Here is a 23,246-nt window from a genome sequence, read left to right on the forward strand (position 1 = left end):
CACACTAACTCCTTTCACTAACGTTACAGCCATGGGTCCAGGTTGTGCTTTTTTGGTAGAAGCTCAGAAGGCAGAATTTTTTTGTTACTTGGTTGAAAATTAGGGTATTTCTGTGCTAGTGGAAATGCTGTTGAATCAAACTAGATGAGAACTCATGCTTTCTTTCATTTTACACACCTCCCCCCCCACACGTGCACACATACCCACCACTGGTTCTCACAAACTGGTTCAACTTCCTCTCACGCTCTTATCGCACTGACTAAATTGACAAAAGAGCCGCTGTGCAGCTAAGCTCCTCCAAGAGTGTGCACACCAATGGGGCCACACCTCAGGAATGACAGCCTCTGCTCACTCCGGTGGCATCAACAGGGTCTCAGTCCTTCCAAACACCTCACCTCAAAGCGTGCTTTTGGATCTTCTCAGGGTGTTCAGTGGGATAAAAACTGGTAACTCCTGCACAAGGTCATTTGAATATCCTCTTCCTAGGTACGTTTGGAATGAGTGGGCATTGTTAGGAACTATTCACTTTGAAAGCCTGCTCAGGCACACAGGTTGCTGGCTCGGGGCAGGTGCTGAGGGGTGCGCTGGGGCTGGGACAGGACGGGCCCAGGCATGGCTTGGAGCAAGGAAAGCGCAGATCACCTGAGGGTGTGCCTTGGGCTGAATGAAGCACAAGGTGTAAAGGGATGAGTAGCCTGTGAGCCTGGAAATGCAGGCCGGGGCTAAATTGTAGACATCCTTGAATGTCAGAGTCTGGGCTCAATTCAGTAGGCGACAGTGAGTCCTTGCAGAGATCTGAGCAAAAGGCTAATGGGCAATAAATCTAAGAGCAGCTAAAGGGTGTAAGCAGAACGCAGAGGTAAAGATAAGAAAGTTTGAACTCTATATACCTGGTGCACATATTCTTCCTATTAAAGCCCTCTCACATCTTAAGCACTGTATATAAATATCTGTCCTTAGAGGTAATTTGAAAGCCTTTAGGGCACTATGCCAGCCACAAGAGAAAATGGGTATCTTCCATGTTAAACCCATGAAAAGTTTAATTAAATATATTCACTCTTGCACACAACCAACCACTCAAGGATGTTAATAAAAATGACCAAAAAGAAAAACAAATCATATACTAAAGCTACAATGTTTTGACATGCTCCCTTGAATACAAAGTCTACCTGGGTTACAGTGGCAGCTGAATTCATTAGAAATAAAATGCAACTTAATTTATAAAAGTCTTATTTCCTCACAATTCCTTATTTCACTAAAGGAAATATCTTTATTTTGCACTGAAATGTTAGCTAAGCATGCCTTTAGATAGAAAAGTTTACATAAACCTATATTTCAAGAATAGGCCATAGTCCCAAGTTAATCTATTTTTATTATTTGTAATTAACTTCATTTTAGAGTAGTGTTAGGCTCACAGCAAAATTGAGTGCATGGTACAGTGACTGCCCACACCCTCTACCCCCTCCCATGTCACATGGGCACTGCCTACTAATCAACATTTGTGATCATCTGTGACCATTGGTGAGCCTCCACTGACATCAGCATCATCCAAAGCCCACAGTTTACACTGGGTTCCACGGGGGGTGTCACACATTCTGTCTGGACAAATGTACAGTGACATGTCTCCACCACCGTGGCATCACACAGAGTACACACTGCTCTCAACCCCCTCCATGTTCTCTACCTGTTCATCCCCCAGCCGGTCCCCTGGCAACCCTGATCTTCTTATTGTCACCAGTTCTGCCTTTTCCAGAATGTCATATACTTGGAATCATACAGCATGTAGCCTTTTCACATTGGTGTCTTCCACTTAACAACGTGCATATAAGGTTCCTCCCGTGTCTTGCCCAGGCCTGATCGCTCTTTTTTAGTGCTAAATAATATTCCATTGTCTGGATGTGTATTTATCTACTCACCTACTGGAGGACACCTTGGTTGCTTACAAGTTTTGGCATTTATGAATCAAGCTGCTGTAAATATTCATTGGCAGGTCTTTCTATGGACATAGTTCCACTCTTTGAGTAAGTACTAAGGGGAATGGTTATTGCACTGTATGTTTCATAAGAGACGGTAAAACTGCCTCCCAAAGTGGCTGCACCGCTTTGCACCCCCACCAGCCATGAAAGGGGTTCCTGCCGTCCCACCACACCTCCCTGCCAACACTTCCTGTTGTCAGAGCTCCAGATTCTGGACATTCTAACAGGTATGCAGTAGTATCTCATTGCTGTTTTTTTTAATATGTAGTATACAGTAATTTTCTACCTACTCCAGATTTTTGGAGTAGATAGAAACTGCCATGTCTAAAGACATAATAAAGATAGGGACACAGTCCCATCTATTTTCAAGATGTCTAACAGAAACAATCCAACATTTTCCTTATCCATATATGACACAGTCTGTGCCCTTTTCTACATGCCTACAGGAGAAAGCTCAGGGAACGAACCATAGCTTAGGGAAAGGCAGGTCAGGTTTGAACCCTGCTCTGCTAGGCATGTAATCACGGGCCATGTGTTTAACCCTCTGAACATTAGTTCCTAGTCCACAAAAAGGAGACTACACAGATTCAATTGACTAATGTGAAGAAAAGCATTAAGAACAATGCCTGACACATAGACACAATGGGGCATTATCACTATTACTTTTTAAATTAGTATTATTATTTATACTTACATTAAAAATACCATGTTATTGTTCCCAAAACTAAGGTAAAAAAATCTCAAACGCAAGCCTTCACATTGCAAAGAAAAAGGAAAGCAGGAGGTAATACGCTACCGGAGGGAAATCATAGAAAACCAGGAAGAAGACTATAAATAAAAGAGTCAAATTTCTTTGGAGCACATTTAATCTCCCACAGACCTACTTTAGTAAACTCCGGACTACTGGGGCCAATTTACATCAATGGCCCAAAGTTGAACAATCTGAAGGTATATTCTACCCCAAATCAAGGGGATAAAGAAAATTCTTATGGGTTCTTACAGGTCATTTTCTGGAGAAGAAGAAGGGCATCAGCTGCCTGGAGTGACCCATGGCATGCCATTCTGTCTATGATGATTCAAGGGCACCATCATAGCCTTTGGAACAAGCCCCACAGTCCTCCGCTGTAATCAGTGCCCTAGACTCGCATCATGCAAATGTTCCCAAGTTCCTCTGGCAAAAGAAAACTTCATAATAAAAGACGTTCAGAAGTGAGCCTGGCACACCCCTGAAGACCAAGAATGACTCTGCCAGCAGCATCCAGAATTGCACTTGCCTTGCTCAGCCAGGGCCACGCCACTGTTTTGTGTTACCTCTTGCAGACAGCAAATTCGACAAGGACAACACATGCACAGATGCTCCTTGGATGGCAGAAGCTTTGTTCTAGCATGGCCTTATCTGAAGAACATATTTTCTCTTCTGCAGGATATCTGGGTAATCAATTCTAACTGGAGTGCAACACTTATAAAACAGAGCTGATCATGAAACTTCTGCCCTGATCTCAGTGGGCACAGGCAGCACTGACAACAGTCACTCCCTCCCCGACCCATCTGACCGAGGCGCAGCAGCCATTCCTGGGTTCTAGAATATGTCCTGAATGTCCACAAACCAAACATTTCCCAGACTGTGAAACATTACCAATGTTTTTTAGGGTATCAAAATTACTCTTACCTTGAAAAAAGCTTTTAATAGCTTGCCAAGAAATAGCAGCGTTCATACATGGACGGTAAGAATATAAACTGACCTAACTCTTTAGAGAAAATATAGGCAGCACCTATAAATATTATCAATTTTCAAATCCTAAGTTGCAGTAATTCCACTTTTAGGACTCTGCCCTCTGAAATACTTACAAAAAATGCATGAAGACAGAGGTAGAAGATTTTTAGGTAGCATTATTTATAATAGTGAAAAAGTAAAAGCAATGCAACTGTCCTTCAACAGAGAAAAAGCAAGTAATTTATGGCACCCCATCCCATGGAAAACTACTACCAGAGCTATTACATGGAATGAAGTACACGTAATATGTACTGGCATGGGGAAACGTTAATATCAAGAAAAAAATCATGTTGTAGGAGAAAATATATAATGTGATTCTATGACTGCAAAAGGGAACGATTCATGAACAACTACAAAAACCCCATGTGTACCTTATGTGTATATGTTTACATATGTACACAGAAAAGTCTGCAAGGCTTCAAAACCGACCACTACCAATGGTTACTTCTGGAGGGTAAGATGGGAAAGAGAAAGGCATTCCACTGATTTTATACGATACACTTAAGTATTGAATTTTAGGAGCATGATCACATTTCAAACGTCCAAAGACAAGAAAAATAACCTTTTAAATGACTCTTACCTTCAGTCATCTGTTCCAATGATCCTCTAGAAAGAAAACTTGAGAAAGATTCTACAACTGTGCATTTTTTCCTATATCTGCATAGAATCAGCAGAAGGGAAGGAAACAGAAAGAAAAATAACAATAAATTATTAGCCTGAGCTCATTTTCATTCAACAGTCACCTCAGCCACAATCGCACCAAAGAGTCACCAAGACAGAGCCCAGCACTGAAGTCCGCAGGGCAAGGCCCGCCCCCTTGGGCCCTGAATCCCCATCTCCCAGCACTGGGCTGCCTTGCTCTGGGCGCTCAGCCCCTGCTCACCGAACACGTGAGCGGAAAACCCAACCAAAATAGTGAACGCCAACCCTGCCAAGCACCTTCCCTGATTTCTATGGCCGAGAGCGGTGTTTCTGAGGGAAAATTCACCACGGGTAAAGGATGAAACTCAGAGTTCAATAGCTGAAAGTTTTCTTCATATGGGGGATTGCCACATGATTACATGAGTACATAATCCCACAGTATTAAAATTCACCAATGCGAGAGAACAGCTTTGCTTTGAGTCTTCCCAAGCACACAGAGCAAAAATTAAATTTGAAAATCTAGTTCATTTTCACCAACAAAGTGTTCAACTACATTCTTTTTAAACAAATAAAACATTCCCCTCTGAATTTGCAGCATCTCTTACGCGAATTAGAATGTGCCCTGACTGGCCTGGCTTGAGGTGCTGTAGTTAAGGTCTCCCCCCACAGGAGACCCTTGAGATGCTTTCTGCTACCCCACTGAAATCTCCCTCCGCCCTTCTCTGTAGTTCAAGTTACCAAAAGAAAAGTAGAAGGCACAGATGCCAAGTGTTTGGCCAAACAAGAACTGTACTGTAATTCCTAACAGAAAAGTTTGTCTCTACTACATAAAACTACACGAGGCCAAGCAAGCTTTGACTCTCAAGTCCTTTCCTACAACTGTGCCAACTTCAAAAAGAGCTCTCAGTCGGGCAAACTGCACTCATTTTATCACACGCACATAAAGGTTTACTTTTGTGTCACACATACTTTTACTTTGAGTCATATCCCAAGTTTTTAATTACGCGGTTCCTACTTTTGGCAGGTTTGTAAGGCGTCCCTCATGGCGGAAATGCCATTCTGGATGTCCTGTTGCTCGAAGGTCATGATGGCCTGCAGTACCACAATGGTACTGTAGCCCAAGGCATGGTACATGCTGTCCTTAGCCCTGGGGGAAACACAGGGAATTAGCACATTTCAACTCGACTGAAAAGCATTCTGGTCTTGTCTAACGGTAATCAAGAGAAATCCCAATAAACGCATGTCTGGACTTTCACCGTGATAATATTAATATCTATCCTTTACTATAGTCCCTGAAATAATACAGATGGTAAAGGACAAGTCCTCAAACACTCAAGTATCGAGGACTTTCCAATTTAAACCCACACGGGCAGCACAGAACATTCCAGGTTAGAACAAAATGAGACGAGATACTTTTCCCTGTTTCAGCACAAGGGGGCAGCCTGCGAATTCATTTCCAACCATTTCTCCCTGTTGAACAAGGGGCAGTGTGCTGTCTTCGGCTCTGATATTAAGTGCTAAAATAACAGCTACTGGAAATATATTTTGTGACAGATTCAGATGTTTTTTGAAAGGTAAAGATTCATTTAAAATCATCTGCTTTTCTACCCCAGCCAGAGGTCAAGAGGAAGAAAGATTTTTACAACGAAATTAGGTCAGTAGCAATGGACCCTGACAAAAGTACTTTTCCAACCGTGTATCTAATCTAATTCCACTATCTACGTTTCCTGGTTAAAGTTCTTGGCCATCCAAATTATCAGGTTATCAGTGAGAATCACTTAGATTCTTGAGGTGGTCAATTAGTCCTAATGTATGGCAGGTATTCCAGATTCTCAGGCTGTGAAAAAAAAACCTCACCATCACATTTCTCAAAACTTCCTAAATAATGTTAATTATTTATAAGATTTGAAATATCAATGCATGATTTCATTTTTAATTCAAATACATTCACAACAGCCTGCTGCCATGCAAAATGAACAGAAACCACTGTGCTCCTTCTCCCCCTTGGAAAAACTCTAAACAGCCTTTGGTAATTGGCAGTTTGTCCTGAACAGTGAGGGCCCTGGCTGTTCCAAAGGACTGCAAGGAATGAGACCCGGAAGTTAACCAGTAATTGTGGTTTTAAACCTCATAATTAAACTGGAAGTTCCTCCAAGAGGAAAAAAAGTATTCAAGAAAAAAAGCTATGTTTAAGAATGAAATATGCATAAATATCAGAGAATATATAACTTCACAAAATACTATGCTAAATCAGTCATTTTTATCCCATATATGCCCGGCTGGGTATCAGTGGCAGAGAAAAGAAGTCCTGTCTGACTAGGAGCTGATGCAGATAGGAAAGCAGGCTGAGAGAGGAGAGATGAAGAAAAAAAGAGGGAGAGGAAGACGGAGGGAGGGAGGGTCACAAGATGGAGAGATGGAGGAGTCACTGGGGAAGAGGCAGGAGGCAGGCAAGGTAGAGGTTTCGAGAAAAGTGTTGGAGACAACACGACAATTTCTTTAGGCTATGGGCTTCACCATCTACTCTAACATATGCTCCTAACCTGTGACATGCTAAGTGACCAAGGTCTTCTAAATCTTAATAAAATTACCAAAGCAGCTCCTTGGTCAGTAAATTAATTTCTAAGATTCAAAGCAAGGACCAGAATCACATTACCCTATTGATGGCTCAAAGGAATGAGACTGCTACTTTTGTGCCCAGCTAACCTTCTAGAAAACTATGAGATCTAAGCTCCATCTAAGTAGGTAACTGTGTCTGAAGGCGCAGGGTAAGAGCAGGTATTCCTGGCAAGTATTTCTAAAGTCTCACTGCAGGCCTAGTAAGAAGGCTGAGCACAGGTTTTGCTGCCACATTTTAAAAATTAACATGCATATTAATTTATATGAAGTTATTAACTTGTTTATCACATAAACAGGGAGCCCCAATATTTATAATATCTTGAATTTTTTAGAATGTGAGATTACCATATTCTAGTTCTTCCCATACCCACTTCGACAGAAACTTTTCTCAATTATATTTAAGCTTAGGAGGAACATCCATAAAAATATCTCACTGCAGAAAGCAAAATGGAACTCTACAAAACTATATAAATGACACTATTTAAACATTAAAGAAATTAAAATATAAGAATCAGAAATGTTCTAAATGTTCAACTGATTACAGTTGAAAAGACAAATTTCTTAACTGAATATTAAAACTAACCAACAGTAAGGAATCTCAACCAAATATTCATGTGGAAATACAGATAAATTTACTGACAAGAACGACATAAAAGAGTCACCAAACGTATCTGAAAAAACATATTTTACCTAAAAGAAATAAAGTTAATTACCATGGTTGCAGCAATTCTAAGGCATCTCTAAATCTGTTGTTCAGAAATAATTTCAGCGCCACTTCACATTCTCCCAGGCCACTCTTGAGATCCAGCTTGGCCGATGCCGACCTAGAGATCAAAACAATAACCTATAGCATTTCCACAGCTTTTACTATTAGCAAGTTGTCACAGGGAGTGTGTGTGTGTGTGTGTGTGTGTGTGTGTGTGTGTGTGTGTGTGTGTATGTGTATACTCTGGAGACACAGATGGGCTGTTCTGCTGACTCTGCCACTTCATTAGCAGGGTCTGGAACCTCCGCAAGCTGACCTCCTTTTCTGTAAAATGGGAGCACCCCCACCTACTTCGTGGGGCTATTGTGAGGGTGGAACAGGTGACACGCAATGCTCATGGTGGGCAGTGAATAAATGACAGTCACCCCCTCCTCCACCCCTCTGTCACTCCAAAGACGACAAACAGAGGAACCGCCCTTACTCATGGGGAGCAGGAGCTGTTTAGTTTTATTTTGATTATATAAAGGGGAAAATGTGCTTCAGTGGAAAACTGAATTGCCTAGAGAAGACTCCTCCAGGTTAGCTGCTTTTGACTTTACTGGAGCTACCTTACAACTCTATGAATTGTTAAGTAAATGAGAGCAATGCAAGTAACTGCTGTGTGCAGGTATGTCAATTAAGTCCTGGCCAGGAGAGGTTCAAGGGACTTCCCCCCAGGGTAGAACAAGCTGGCTGTCCACGAATCTGCACGTTCATTTCAACCCTCCTTCATTCCATATACATTTGTGTTGTTTTCATTTCTCCTTTGAATCTGTTTTTAAGATCTGCCTGGTTCCCTCATTGATTAATGAGTTAAGTCTTTAAAATGTGTCCATTTCTACACCTCTATGAGAGTCATGATTTTACCCCACTGAAAATTATGTTAAGTATTAGATGAACAGAAATTTGCTCTTTAAAACTAAAGCCATCTCTAAAAAGTTTCTGTAACAATTTTAATAGAAAAATATTTCCAAATATATTTCGATAGCTAAATGAGCAGTATGATTTATTTAAAAGTACGTCAAGTTTCATTTCCATGCCTCCAACCTCTCCAAATTCATTCTTTCAAGCATGAAAACAAAATCTCACTAGGTACGCATCTAACAGAAATGGGTTTTGAAGGTTCTACAGGGAATGCGCCTCTGCCCCAAAACTCCTATGGCCAGCAACTTCCTGTTATTCGGATCTTAGCTCAAAAGCACCAACTCAGAACTGCCTCACGGACCCCGCCCCATCCTCTCTCACTGTTTTTCACTCCATACCACTTTTTACTATCCAAAGTGTCCCGTGCAGTGTTTGTGGGCACATCTGTCTTTGTCTACCTTCCCTCTCTAGGATATGAATGCAAGGAGGTTGTGTTTAGTCACCGCTGTGTCACCAGCACCTCCCGTGGTATCTAGGGCATAGTAAACACTCCATAAATATTGTTGAGCGGGGGGATGGCTGGATGGGTGGTTAGGTAAAGCTGACCTGGGCAGAAACAGAATCCCTCGTGTCTAGACCTTGAAGGTACGTCTCCTCTAGGGAGGTGCAGAAATGAGACAATCTTGGTGGAGGAGTAGCTGAAGAGCTAAAAATGTGTGATGGCTCATTTTACACGTCCACTTGGCTGGGCTAATGGATGTCCAGACAGCTGATGACATACTATTTCTGTACGTATCTATGATGGTGTTTCCAGAAGAGATTAGCTGTTGATTGGTGAACTGGGTAAAGCAGATGCCCCTCCCCAATATGGGTGGGCATCTTCCAGTTCATGGAGGGCCTGACTAAAACAAAAAGCAGAGGACGAGTGACTTTGTGTACTCTCTTGTGCTCCTGGTTCTCCAGCCTTCCAACTGAACTGAACTGCACCACAGGCTTTCCTGGTTCTGCAGCTTAGGGACCGCAGATCATGGAACTTCTAGGCCTCCATGATCACAGGAGCCAAGTCCCAAGATAAATCTCCTCATCTATATAACCTATTGGTCCTGATTCTCTGGAGAATGCTGAATAATCCACAACTGCTTTGCCCTTAAGTTTACAGTGACTAAAGAGGCTAAAAAGAAGGCTAGGAGTTCACAAACCTCTCTCAGGAAGATTGCCTGACACCTCCCTTCGGTCCATCACCCAATTTGGTCAGTGTTACTTCCCGAGTATTTCTTGGGTTTACCTTGTTTTGCCTCTACTACCCAGTCCAACTCAGCCATCACTTGCTGTCTGGTGTCTACAATCACATTCTCCCCCATTTCCTACCCCTACTTTTTACTCCAATCAAATCTCTACTTAGAATCCATTCAGCTAACATGTATGGAACTCTAACTATGTGCCAGGTACCTCCTGGGGGCTGGGAATACAACAATAAACAAGACACACAGGATCCAGGGGTCTGAAGTGGCCTTCATTCTTCCCGGGCAGAAGTGCAAACCTACGCAAGAAGACCAGCAACTGACTACGATCATCTCAGGTTGGGTTAAATAGTCTGAGAGAGAATCTGGTTTGGGAAGGTGGGTGGGATGAGGCCCAACATTCATGAGCATGGTCATGGAAAGCCCTGAAAGGGGGACCTCTGAGGGCTATGTTATGGATCCAGCCCTGGGAATATCCAGGTTGAGGGGAGGGGAGAGATTCTAAGCTGGGAACGTGGTAAGCAAGGCAGAGAGCATGAGAAAATGAGTACTGTAGGCAAGCAGAAAGCAGGAACCATAATGGCAGGGAAAATGGGTTTTATGCTAAGGACAAAAAGAAACTGGTAACTCAGAAACCCCCGCTCCCATTCTAATCACCCCCTCAACTATTAGGTTTCCCCATTTAACCACACCCCCCCCTTTCTCTTAATGTTCACTCCCACCAGGTCTCAGGTTACAACTCCTCTTTTACTACAGGGAAAGGGGCTGTGAGCAGATACCGTCCCCTTGCTGAACAAACAATCACCTCTGCATCTCAGCTGGCCACACTGTCACCTGGCAGGATGCATGTAAATGCTCCAGCTTACAGAGATAAACAAAAGTGGGAGCTCAGCACCTCCAAATCCTGTAAACTCCACCTTCTAAGTGGTTTACTAAGATGCTCACATGGAATTAAGCATCTTAGTAATACTGGCACCATCATGTGTTTGGCAAGGAATGACTAAGAGAGCAAGCTGAATCTCAGCCAGAACTTTTGCAACATCCCGTGGAGTCAGTTCTCTCCATTTCCATTGCTATCACACTAACTGAGACTCTTCTCACCTCAACTCTGAGATCTCAAACAGTCTCCAAGAATGCCTTCCTGACTGTTCTGGCTTTGAGTCAGTGGTTCTCAAGCTTCAGAGTGTATTAGACTTACCTTGAGGGCCTGTTATAAAACACACTGCTGGGCCCCACCACCAGAGTTCCGGGCTCAGTAGGCCTGGGATGGGCCCAACAAGATCCCAGATAACACTCATTTTGCTCTAATCCATCCTGGGTACCACTCACACACTCCTCTTCCTAAAACGAATACTGCCTCCTTAGGTTAAGAGCCTGAAATGCTTGCCCACACCTAGCAGAAGACGTTCAAACACTTCTGCCCAGCCCCGCCACACCTGTCCAATCAGACTGGAGTCAAGGGTATGGCCATTTAAAAACAGCCACATATCTTGCAAGAGGCTCATCAACATGGCATCCTCCTCAAGCCTGACATGATAGGATGGCAATTCCGGGACTAGAAATGGGCAGTCGGCATTGCCTTTCTCTTGCCACATGATCTTCAGAAAGTCACTTAACCTTCCTGACCCCACTGCCTCATCCTTAAAATGCCCCCCCATTTCACAATGTGTACAGGAGAAACAAAGGTTATACTCCTTAAGAAACAGTCAACATGTCAGCAGTGTATTATTCATGACAATATGAGGATATGTGTGTGGTGAGGGAAGAGGAAGGCTGTTATGAATCAAGGGAACAGATGGAAATGGAATTTTAGAGTCTGCTAAGTGTGTCATCCAGAGAAAGTTTCTGCTTTATCCAGGAGCCCAGGAGCCCCTTTGCCTAAGAGCCACAATCAAAGATTTTCTATCCATTCGGGTTCCCCTCAAACTGGGATTCTCAGTAACCAGACCTCAAACTCCCAATACCTTTCAATTATTGACCCGGAGATTTTGTTGTCACCCTCTGAGAACTCACAGTTTATACTGACTTATATTGGGTAGAGAAGTAATTGTTGGCTTTTTTCTCCTCTTTCCCAATTATTTAAAATCTTTTCAAGTTACTTTTAAGATGAAAAATTGATTTACATAAATATTACACACAAAACTAATGTTTTAAAGAAAAGCAATGAGGAAAGTCCTATCTGTGCCATTTCCCAGGCTCTGTAACCTTGAACCACCACATCACCTCTCAAAGTTTGTCTCCTTATCTGTAAGATGGGATAGTCAAGCCCCTGTTACTACTTTACAAGGTAGTTATGAAACCCAGGTGAGCTCATGGAAATAAACTGTAAGCACTATTTATATTGAGGTGTTAGTATAATTCTCCAGGAGTGTCAAACTGCCCAGCCTCACCTGACCAGAACAAAATACACACTCACATTTTCTGGCCTGGCAGTTTCTCCGTACTTTGCTCATAATCTGATGACCTACTTTCACCATATGTGATCACAAGCCCTATTGATTAAAAGGAATAGAAGGGATTTTTATGATTTGTACTAAAATGAACAGAACTCTGCAAAACCAATATATAATCATGTAATATTTCTGACTTCCTCTAAGTTATTCCTTACATTTTCAGTAGCTTCCTTTACTTGCTTCCTTTATTTACTTCCTTTAAATAATTGATAAAATCAATTATTTAAAATAATTTCACACCCAAATGAACAGTTATTAACATCTCAGAACTATACAAAAGCATCTCTAATATGAACTTATCTTAAATCCACCTCCATGTAACAAAGGCTCAATAGTAATCAGTTTTTCAATGATGAATAGGTGAGCATTGTCAACAACAATGTTAAGTTGAAAATCTTACAGTAGCTACCTAGAAAACCTGCAGATGAGTTGGAGGGTAAGAACTGTGAGGGAAGAACTCCTCTTCCCACTTCTCAGATCTGCCTGAGGGAAATTTAGTGGACTAACACTCCTGGACTCTCCTCACTTCCCATTCCTTCCCCAGAGAGGAGTTATCTGACTGGATTACTGGAAAGAAAAACTGGGCATGAGTGGTCCGGCCCCTTTCCATAGGGAAAGAGGGCTCACCATGGCCTGTGTTCTCCATAACAGAATGAGCTCAGCAGAGCAGGCTCTACCCCTTCACCATCACCGTCACCGTCACCGTCACCATCACCATCACCATCACCATCATCATCACCACCCTCACAAGGGAAGTCTGCAATTTAGGGCCTAAATTTCATTCAGGGGTGTGTCAAAAGCCCACTTCTCCATGCATCTAAGTTAAGTCCTCCAAGATAGTCTTTTTCTTTCTTTTTTTAAATATATTTTTTATTATGATATTACAGTTGTCCCATTTCCCCCCTTCATTCCCCTCCACCCTGCATATCCTCTCCCTCCCACATTCCCCCCCCTTTAGTTCATGTCCATGTGTCATAAGTTCTTTAATTTCTACATTTTCCATCCTATTCTTGCCCTCCCCCTGTCCATTTTCTGCCTGCCATCTATGCTACTTATTCTCTGTACCTTTCCCCCCTCTCTCCTCCTCCCACTCCCCTGTTGCTAACCCTCCATGTGATCTTCATTTCTATGGTTCTGTTCCTGTTCTAGTCGTTTCCTTAGTTTGTTTTTAATTTAGGTGTGGTTGTTAGTAATTGTGAGTTTGCTGTCATTTTAGTATACGTGTTTTTTATCTTCTTTTTCTTAGATAAGTCCCTTTAACATTTCATATAATAAGGGCTTGGTGATGATGAACTCCTTCAACTTGACTTTATCTGAGAAGCACTTTATCTGCCCTTCCATTCTAACTGAAAGCTCTGCTGCATAGAGCAATCTTGGATGTGGGTCTTTGGATTTCATGACTTGAAATACTTCTTTCCAGCCCCTTCTTGCCTGCAAGGTCTCTTTTGAGAAATCAGCTGACAGTCTGATGGGAAGTCCTTTGTAGGTGACTGTCCCCTTATCTCTTGGAGCTTCTAGGGTTCTCTCCTTCATTTTAATCTTGGCTAACGTAATGATGATGTGCCTTGGTGTGTTCCTTCTTGGGTGCAACTTCTTTGGGACTCTCTGAGCTTCCTGGACTTCCTGGAAGTCTATTTCCTTTGCCAGATTGGGGAAGTTCTCCTTTATTATTTGTTCAAGTAAGTTTTCCACTTGTTGCTCTTCCTCTTCCCCTTCTGGTACCCCTATAATTTGGATGTTGGAGTGTTTAAAGATGTCCTGGAGGTTCCTAAGCCTCTCCTCATTTTTTTGAATTGTTTCTTCATTCTGTTCTAGTTGAATGTTTCTTTCTTCCTTCTGGTCCATTCCACTGATTTTAGTCCCAGTTTCCTTCCCATCACTATTGGTTCCCTGTACATTTTGCTTCATTTCACTTAGTTTAGCCTTCATATTTTCATCTAATTTGTGACTAAAAATAAACCAGTTCTGTGAGCATCCTGATCACCAGTGTTTTGAACTGTGCATCTGATAAGTTGGCTATCTCTTTGTTGCTTAGAAGTATTGGCTCTGGGGCTTTGGGCTGTTTTTCTCCTTGAGCCATAATGTTTTGGTCTGGTCATGCCTGTTACCTAATGATGGGCAAAGCCTTAGGTGTTCACCAGGGCGGGGACACCCGGTTGCTGGGTTGTGACGCTGTATATGGGGTCGGGGTTCAACAGGGAAAAAAATGGCACTTTGCTCTGCTCTCTGTTGCACCTCAGTCCCTTCCACAGCTTCCCCCAAGCAAACTGAGCCTTTCTGGTGCTGATTCCCATATGGGTGGACTTATGTGCATTCTAAGACCCTATGGGTCTCTCCAAGGAACTCTCCTGTGAGGCTGGAAGCCTCTCCCTGTGCCTCACCCCCTGCAGGTGTTTTCAATCAGTGTTTTGAGGCTTTATTTCCCAGCACTAGGACCCTGGGTTGTGTGATCTGTCTTGCTCCCCAGTTATCTGCACGGGAATGTGGGACTGCTGCCTGGTCAGCCAGCCACCTTGTGCCCAGTACCCTGCTTCTCAATCGCCGCCTCTCTGGGTCTGCCCATTGCCACCCCAGGTCCTGGGTCTGCCAGCTGCTGCCTGGGTGCCCAGGGTCTGCCTGGTGCCACCTTGCACACCTGGGGTGCCTTGCACATCCTGTGTCGCTGCTTCCTGTGCTGCGACCCCTCTCCAACTGTGCCCCACCTACCAATCTGGATGAATGTATCTATTTTAACTCCTTGGTTGTCAGACTTCCATAGACTTCAGTTTTCTTTGTTTTGGTTGTTACTTTGTTTCTGAATTGTTGTTGTCCTTATTTTGGTTGTTCGAGGAGGCACAGTGTGTCTACCTATGCCTCTATCTTGGCCGGAAGTCCCAAGAAAGTCTTTAAAATATAATAAGGCTGAGAGTTTGATATCTACAGATCTGACCCCTTTACTAATATCTCATCTGGCTCTAAATTTAGTCCAAAAAAAGACAGTTCTTTCAAAGCAAGAACTAAACACAGGAATGGTAGCAGGATTCAAATTTACTCTTCAGAGACCTTTACTGACATATGTGGGAGTATCCAGAGTTCTTTTCCAAGCAAATCCAATACCCTACCTATAGTGAAAACTATAGATCTCCCCATCCTCAGAGCCCCAGGCCAGTGTGCCTCAGATCAGTCAATTTAGCTCTGTGGAGTTCAGAGGCTCAGAAGCACCTCTAGCTGGACAACCGGGCCACAGAGACTCCTGGTACAACTTCTCGTTAATGACCCAAGGGAGAGGAAGAACCCAATGAGTTCACAGTGTTTTGTGGGACGTCTTAGATGGTGAGATTTGTAGACAAGTCACTCAACCTCTCCAGGTCTGTTCCTCAACTGTGAAAAGAATATAAGGACATGACAATACCTATTCAACAAGTATTAACATTGCTGTTATGAGGAGCACAAAAGATAGCACAAGGTAAAAATGCTTCTTATAATGAACTAAATGAATGAGGTAAATTTTTGAAAAGAACAAAAGTGACTAGTCTCTCCTCATGTGAATTATGTGCTCGTCCTTCAGACCCAGACGGGAAGAGAGCTCTGACCCAGAGCCACCTCTCTGGTGTCACCCGTCGTGTCTATTTTAGTAATCTGTTGACAGAAAGAGTGGAGCTTTTATCCATCTTTCATAAAAAAGCACTTGGTGTACAAAACCAGAATATGATACATCAAATTAATTTAAATTACCCATGCTTTAATGCCTTTTCCGCCTATCCTGATTTGTGAGTAAGTCATATTGAACCATTACAATGAACTGCTCTTTAATAGCTCATTGATATGGTAATAATTTAGCATTGCCCAATAAGTCCTTTATATATTTTGGATATTAAACCTATTAACTTATTTTGAAATGACTTTCATTTGGCAGAGTGGTAACGACCACTCTCACCTCGGCTCCTCTGAGCTCAGTCCACTGTTTTTCCTCTTTGACGAGGAGGGATCTTTCCAAGAAGGGACGGCATAGCTGTCTTAACTGCATGAAGAATATACCCAGCACCCTTCTACGGCAAAGAAGAAGGTCAAAGAAAGCCAGGCTGAACTCTATAATAACGGCAGGCCATTCTTTTTTCCATTTTTCTTTAATTGTGGTAGGATACACATAAAACTTACCAGCTTAACCATTTTAAGTGTGCAATTCAACAGCATTAATTATACTTAAACTGTTGTGCAACCAATCGCTAGAACTCTTTGATCTTGCTAACTGAAACACTATACCCATTAAACAATAACTCCCTCTACCCTTCATTCTTTACTAACCAAGCAAAGAGAAAGGGTCCCGTCTTATCTCACAAGCTCCTAGTCAAAATTTGGTCATAGCCTTAATGATTCAGCCATTTGAAAACCTTATCTCACTAAACAGTCTCTGGAACTCAAGTCTCCTGAGGGACCAGAACTCCTCGCATAACTTTGGGATTTTCCCAACCTTCATTAGGTAACTAAAGCTACCAACGGTCAGTGCCATGCTGAACTGTCAATCCAGGCTTAGTAAGTGAAGGACTAAAGTCTACAAAAGGTCTGCTCTCCATTCCATTAATCCTGAGATTCCAGACCTCTGTTCTGCTTCCTGCTTTTAATGACTTTCTCAGGTAAATCAAGAAGACAAAATACACTGTATCTCAGAGATTTTTAAAGTGGGCAACTGTGTCATTATAACATTTCCCATGGGAAAAGATTCATATTTGAAGACCAAACATATCTCTCAAATAATAAAGGGATATGTTACAAGGAGGGGGTGATGGGAAAGCTCTGAGCCAAGGTGGAAACTCTTTCTTCATTTTTCCAAAAGTGACCTTAACACTGCTGCTCCATCAACTAATGTGTCAAACAGACTTGAAGTGATGAACACAAAACCTACAAATGGCGGCAGCTTTGTGCTGTGCTGCCCCGTAGAAACACTAGCAATAAACTCAAACTCAGAGAGTTGCAATATCAGGATCTTTCTATGGGAAAAGTCCCTCCTGGCTCTTTCAAGTTGAAGAACAAAAGAAAACTGTGCTTGTCAAAGCACTGTTAAGATTCAATAAATGAGAGGGATTAAAACCAGGGAGGCAAAGGGGTTCATAAAAGGGGTACTGGCCTGGAAATGAGAAGACAGAGCACCAAGCTGCAACTGAACTACTGCCTGGTATGCACCTTGGGTATGTCATTTGATATCCAGGATTTCTTCTTTGTTAAAGAGTGAACAAAACACCCTTTTGACTGCCTAGCAATTTTGTGCTGAGTAAGGACGCAGGGTATCTGTGGAGTGAGGAGTCACAGGAGGAGTGTTACATTGGGCAGGATGTTGTTTTGTTGTGTGCCGTCTAACTACACACATACTTGTCCAAATCTGAAGATTTGCTCCACTTTACAGAGGCCCTTTTTAGGATGCTCCAGCATACCTTTACAACTGCTTGTTTTTACAAAGGCGCTAAAAGACCCGTTGATTAAAAAGCAGAGTAGGAATTTTATTATTTAATGTTTTAAAGGAAAAAGGCTATGAAATCTGCAAATGCTAATACTACACACTTGACTATGCCTCTAAATAACTTCTTACATTTCCCTCCATTTCTTCATTTTTGTATCTGTTTGTTTATTTTTCAATTAAACTTGCCATTCAATATTATCTATGGCATTCAGGTATACAAGCACAATGGTGGTTAGACACATATAACATATGAAGTGATCCCCTAGACAACTCTAGTATCCACCTGATACCATATGTAGTTATTTCATCATTATTGACTACACTCCCTGTGCTGTACTTTGTATCCTCACGACTATTTTGTAACTGCCAATTTGCACTTCTTAACCCCTTCACTTTATTCATCTGTCCCCCAACTCTCCTCCCCTCTGGCAACCATTAGTGTGTTCTCTCTACTTGAGTGTGCTTCTATTTGGTTAGTTTTGATTTTTAGATTTCACATATAAGCAAAATCATATAGTATTTGTCTTTCTCTGTGTGACTTATTTCACTTAGGTCCATCCATGTTGTCACAAATGGAAAGATTTCTTTTATGGCCAAGTAATATTCCATTGCATGTATGTCCCGCTTCTGTATCCAATCATGCATTGATGGACTGCTTCCCTATCTTGGCTATTACAAATAATGCTGCAGTAAACACAGGGATGCATATATCTTTTAGAATTACTGTTTTAGATTTCATTTGATAAGTACCCATAAGTGAGATTGCTGGGTCATATGTTAGTTCTATTTTTAATTTCCTGATGAATTTTATACTGTTCTCCCCAGTAGCTGCACCAATCTGCATTCCCACCAACAGTGCGAAAGGGTTCCCTTTCCTCCACATCTTCACTAACATGGTTTTGTTGATTCACTGATGATAGTCATCCTGTCAGGTGTGACGTAACATCTCATTGTGGTTTTCATTTGCATTTCTCTGATGATTAGGGCATCGATCATCTTTTCATATGTCTATCAGCTATCTGTTCTGTCCTCTTTGGAGAAGCGTCTACTCAGTTCCTCTGCCTATTTGTAAATTGGATTGTTTGTCTTTTTGCTGTTAAGTTTATGAGTTCCTTATATATTTTGGATAGTAATCCTACTGGATGTATCATTGGTGAATATCTTCTCCCATTCAGTAGGTTGTCTTTTCCATTTGTTGATGGTTTCCTTTGTTGTGCAAATACTTTTTAGTTTGACTTGCTGTCAAGATGGAGGCGTGGGGAAACATGCTTCACCTCCTCTAACAACCACAGAAAGAATTACAACCAGATCTCAAAAACAAATAACACCCAGAACTGTCAGAAAATCGAGCTGGATGGAAATCTGACAACCAAGGATTTCAAGAAGCCACATTCATCCAGACGGGTAGGAGGACCAGAGTCACAGAGACAGGGTGTAAAGGTGATATGGTGCGGGGAGATAGCAGGAGCGGTGGAACTCACAGTCTGACATTCACACGTGGTCGATAAAAATCAGGAGTGATATCTTGGGAGCAAGCCTTCCCAGCCCCAGGCCAGACCACACAGCCCAGGGTTCCAGCACCAGGAATATAAACCCCATCACCTCCTGCTGTAAAGACTGGAAGGTGTTGGGGCGGTGGAAGAAACTGATTCATTTTTGTCCCTTAAAGGGCTGGCCCTCTTGGGCTCAGAACATTTTCAAACTGCACAGCAGCAGCTAGACGGGTGCCAATCATGTACAGAAGGTGGGTAAGGTGACTGGAGACAGGTAACCCCCAGAAGCCAGGCAGTGGCATTATTCTCTTTCCCAGCCCCACCCCCACCCCCATCCTATGACCCACAAAGAGCCACGAAGCAGTGAAGTGGATTGCCCCACCCTGGCAATTACCTAAGGCTCCACCCCACACAATTTACAGGTATCTTTTCTATATAGATTATGCTAAGACAAGGAGTAAAAGCAGCTCTATCTAATACATAGAAACAAACACAGAGAGGCCACCAAAATTGAGGAGACAAAGAAATATGGCCCAAATGAAAGAACAGAACAAAACCCCAGAAAAAGAACTAAACAAAACAGAGAGAGCCAACCTATCAGATGCAGAGTTCAAAACACTGGTGATCAGGATGCTCAAAGAACTCATCTAGTACAGCCACAAAATAAAAAAAAGAAGTGAAGGCTACACTAAGAGAAATAAAGAAAAATAAACAGAGAACCAACAGGAAAGTGAAGGAAGCCAGGATTCAAAGCAATGATTTGAAACAAAAGTAATAAACAAAGTCAACATTCAATCAAAACAGAAAGAAAAAACAAGACTTGAAAAAATGAGAGGCTTAGGAACCTCTGGGACAACTTAAAACATGAATCATAGGGGTGTCAGAAGGAGAAGAGGAAAAGTAAGAAACTGAAAATTTCTTTGAAAAAATAATGAAAGAAAACTTCCCTAGTCTGGTGAAGGAAATAGACATACAAGTCCAGGAAGCACAAAGAGTCCCAGACAAGTTGGACCCAAAGAGGGCCATACCAAGATAAATCAAAATTAAATTGCCAAAGATTAAAGATAAAGAATGTTAAAAGCAGCAAGAGAAAAGCAGAGAGTTACCACAAAGGACTTCCCATAAGACTATCAGATAATTTCTCAAAAGAAACTTTGCAGGCAACAAGAGCCTGGCAAGAAGTATTCAAAGTGATGAAAAGCAAGGACCTACAACCTAGATTACTCTGTCCAGCAAAGCTGTCATTAAGAATGGAAGGGCAGATAAAGTGCTTCCCAGACAAGATAAAACTGAACAATTCATCATCACCAAGTCATTATTACATAAAATGTTAAAGGGACTTATTTAAGAAAAAGAAAATCAAAACTATGAAAATTAAAATGGACAACTATCCACAACTGAATCTAAAAAACAAAAACAAACTAAGCAAACAACCCAAGCAGGAACAGAATCATAGGTATGGAGATCACGGAGGGGTATCAGCTGGGAGGGGAAAAGAGGAGTAAGGAGGGTGGAGGAGGCGGAGGAAAATTCAGGGATTAAGAAGCATAACTGGTAGGTACAAAACAGACAAGGGCATGTTAAGAATAGTATAGGAAACGGAGAAGCCAAAGAACATATATGCACAGCCCATGGACACGAACTAAGCGGGGAGACTGCTGCAGGGAAGGGGGTGTACCAGGTAGAGGGGGGCAAAGGGAGAAGAAACTGTAATAGCATAGTCAATAAAATATGCCAAAAGAAACTTTTTAGTTTGATGTAGTCTCATTTGTTTATTTTCCCTTCTGTTTCCCTTGCCAGAGGAGACGTACCCCCCAAAAAATTACTAAAAGCAATGTCACAGATTATTTCCTATGTTTTCTTGTAGGAGTTTTGTGGTTTTTCAGGACTAAAAAGTATTTGATCCATTTTAGCTTATTCTTATATGGTATAAGAAGTAGTTACTTCATTTTTTTCATGAACCTGTCCAGTTTTCCCAACACCACTTATTGAAGAGACGATCTTTACCCCACTGTATATTCCTCCTTCCTTTGTTATAGATTCATCGACCATGTAGGCATGGATCTATTTCTGAATTCTCCATTTTGTTCCCTTGATTTATATATATGTCTTTATGCAAATACCATGCTGTTTTGATTACTTTAGCCTTGTAGTATAGCTTGATATCAGGTAGCATGATAACTCCGACTTTGCTCTTCTTTCTCAAGATTGCTTTGGCTATTTTCCAACACTTCTGTCTGGGAGAAGCTACCTTTTCCGTTCTTGATGCTTTCCAAGCTGCTGCCCCAATGCTAAAGTGAGAGCGAGTGAGTCCATCAGCGAGTAAGTCCATGCACAGGCCCTTTAAGTGGAATACCTGAGACTCCAGTGTTGGGGACCGCCCTGCCTGGTTTCAGGAATTGTAAACCGTCTCCCATGTCTAAGCCTGTAAGCCACCTCTGGAATGCGAGCCCCTGAGGAGACAAGGCTTGTCTCTGGCAGCAGATGCTGCCCCTGCTTCATCTCCCTGCCCCCAAAGTATGGTCAGATGGTCAGAGACAGGTGAGACCCCTCAGAAAAGGGGCGACCTAGGTCAGACATGATCACGTAGGAGGCCATGATGGAAGGACTCAGGGGGCTGCAACAAAGACGGAGTGATGGACCCTTGCCCCCTAGCTGTGACGAAGCCTGAGTCCCCATGTCCTCTGGGAGAAGTGCTTCGTGGCTCTAATCCACTTAAGCCTAAAAACCTATGATGGGGGAAGGTGGTGCAAGCCTTGTGCTGGGAATGGCGGGCTCCCTGGGTAATTAGGCCTGAGAAGGAATATGTGAAACCCTGTGAGATCTGCTTTGTTTAAGAATGCTTTTAGTTAGATGATAAGGGCCCAAGCAGAAGAATTTACATTCCCAAAGTTCTGTAGCCTTTTAGCTGACAGGCCCTGATTTAGAAGAAGCCCTAATGGTTCTTTGTATACTATCTACTGTCTACTGCTTGACGACAATTAATAAGCTGTACCTGAACGCCTGTACAAAAATCCCAATAAAAGCCTGACTAGGCAAGGGTCGGGGCCCTCTCTCTCCCCTGGTGAGAAAGTTGCCCGGCCGTTCCAAGCCACTCTCTTCTTGAGAGGGTGGCGAGGCCCTTCTGAGGCTCTCCCCCCTTGAGGGAGTAGCCTCGCTGGCCCTTTTCCTCCACAGGAGGAAAACTCTAGGTAACTAGAGTTATCTAGTCTGTGAATTGGTCTCATGTCTCATCCACGACGCCCCAGGCACTGCTTGTCAGTGCACGCTTCACTCCAGCAACCTTTCCTTTTAACAGGATGGACAGGATCCCTGCTAATTTTCACGGCGAGATGTTGTGGGGACTTCTCTTCCCAGCACTGGTGGTCCAGTCTGGGGAGCCCAATGTGGGTCTGAAACCCCTCCCTCTTCAGGGGGAACTTCCACTGACAAGATATTCCTACTGATTCTTAACCACCACATCTTGGGATGGAAGCGGCCTGTTTTTGCATCCACATCTACCAGTCTCAGTGTGGCTTCTCCTTTATATTCTGAATTACTGTATTTTGCCAAGTATAATGTACACATTTTTTCCCAAATATCTGAGGGAAAAATAAGGATGCACATTATACATGGGTAGTATTAATTCCATATCTATATAAATGTTTTTAATTATTTTATTTATGCTTCTACATTAAAAGTGTAACTCTGGAAAGCAATAATAATTTCCACATACAAAGTAATACCCGGGAATATGAAAACCACTTTTGGTGAACTTACTACGAACTTAACAAAGAAAACAGTTTCAGCCAACGATTCAATGAAATGGAAGCAAGAGTAACAATGTATTGTTACCCACAGAGTCATACAGATAATGCTGATTGTTATCCACTGATAAGACAGATGATGCTGATTGTTATGCACTTGCTATGTTAGATGATGCCAACTTTATTACCATGAGGAGAACAGTGTAACATTTCTCTCTGTACACTTCAGGCGAGAGAAATTATCGGAAAATCCCTTGGA

The 23,246-nt window shown here is 42.3% G+C and overlaps 1 protein-coding gene across 3 annotated transcripts in view; it reads right to left on the bottom strand.

The window, feature by feature from the left end:
• Positions 1-23,246, bottom strand: part of TTC39B (tetratricopeptide repeat domain 39B) — a 228,957-nt gene that overhangs the window by 46,247 nt on the left and 159,464 nt on the right. For all 3 annotated transcript variants that reach the window (XM_053656372.1, XM_053656371.1, XM_037132054.2), the window contains 3 exons: positions 7,725-7,835; positions 5,408-5,539; positions 4,331-4,407 (listed from right to left, as the gene is read on the bottom strand). In XM_053656372.1, the coding sequence (XP_053512347.1) occupies positions 4,331-4,407; positions 5,408-5,539; positions 7,725-7,835 (320 nt within the window). The remainder of the gene's footprint in view (positions 1-4,330; positions 4,408-5,407; positions 5,540-7,724; positions 7,836-23,246) is intronic.

This window comes from Artibeus jamaicensis, unplaced genomic scaffold (genome assembly GCF_021234435.1).
Source record: "Artibeus jamaicensis isolate MK-2021 breed Jamaican fruit bat unplaced genomic scaffold, CSHL_Jam_final scaffold_1964, whole genome shotgun sequence".
Taxonomy (NCBI): domain Eukaryota; kingdom Metazoa; phylum Chordata; class Mammalia; order Chiroptera; family Phyllostomidae; genus Artibeus; species Artibeus jamaicensis.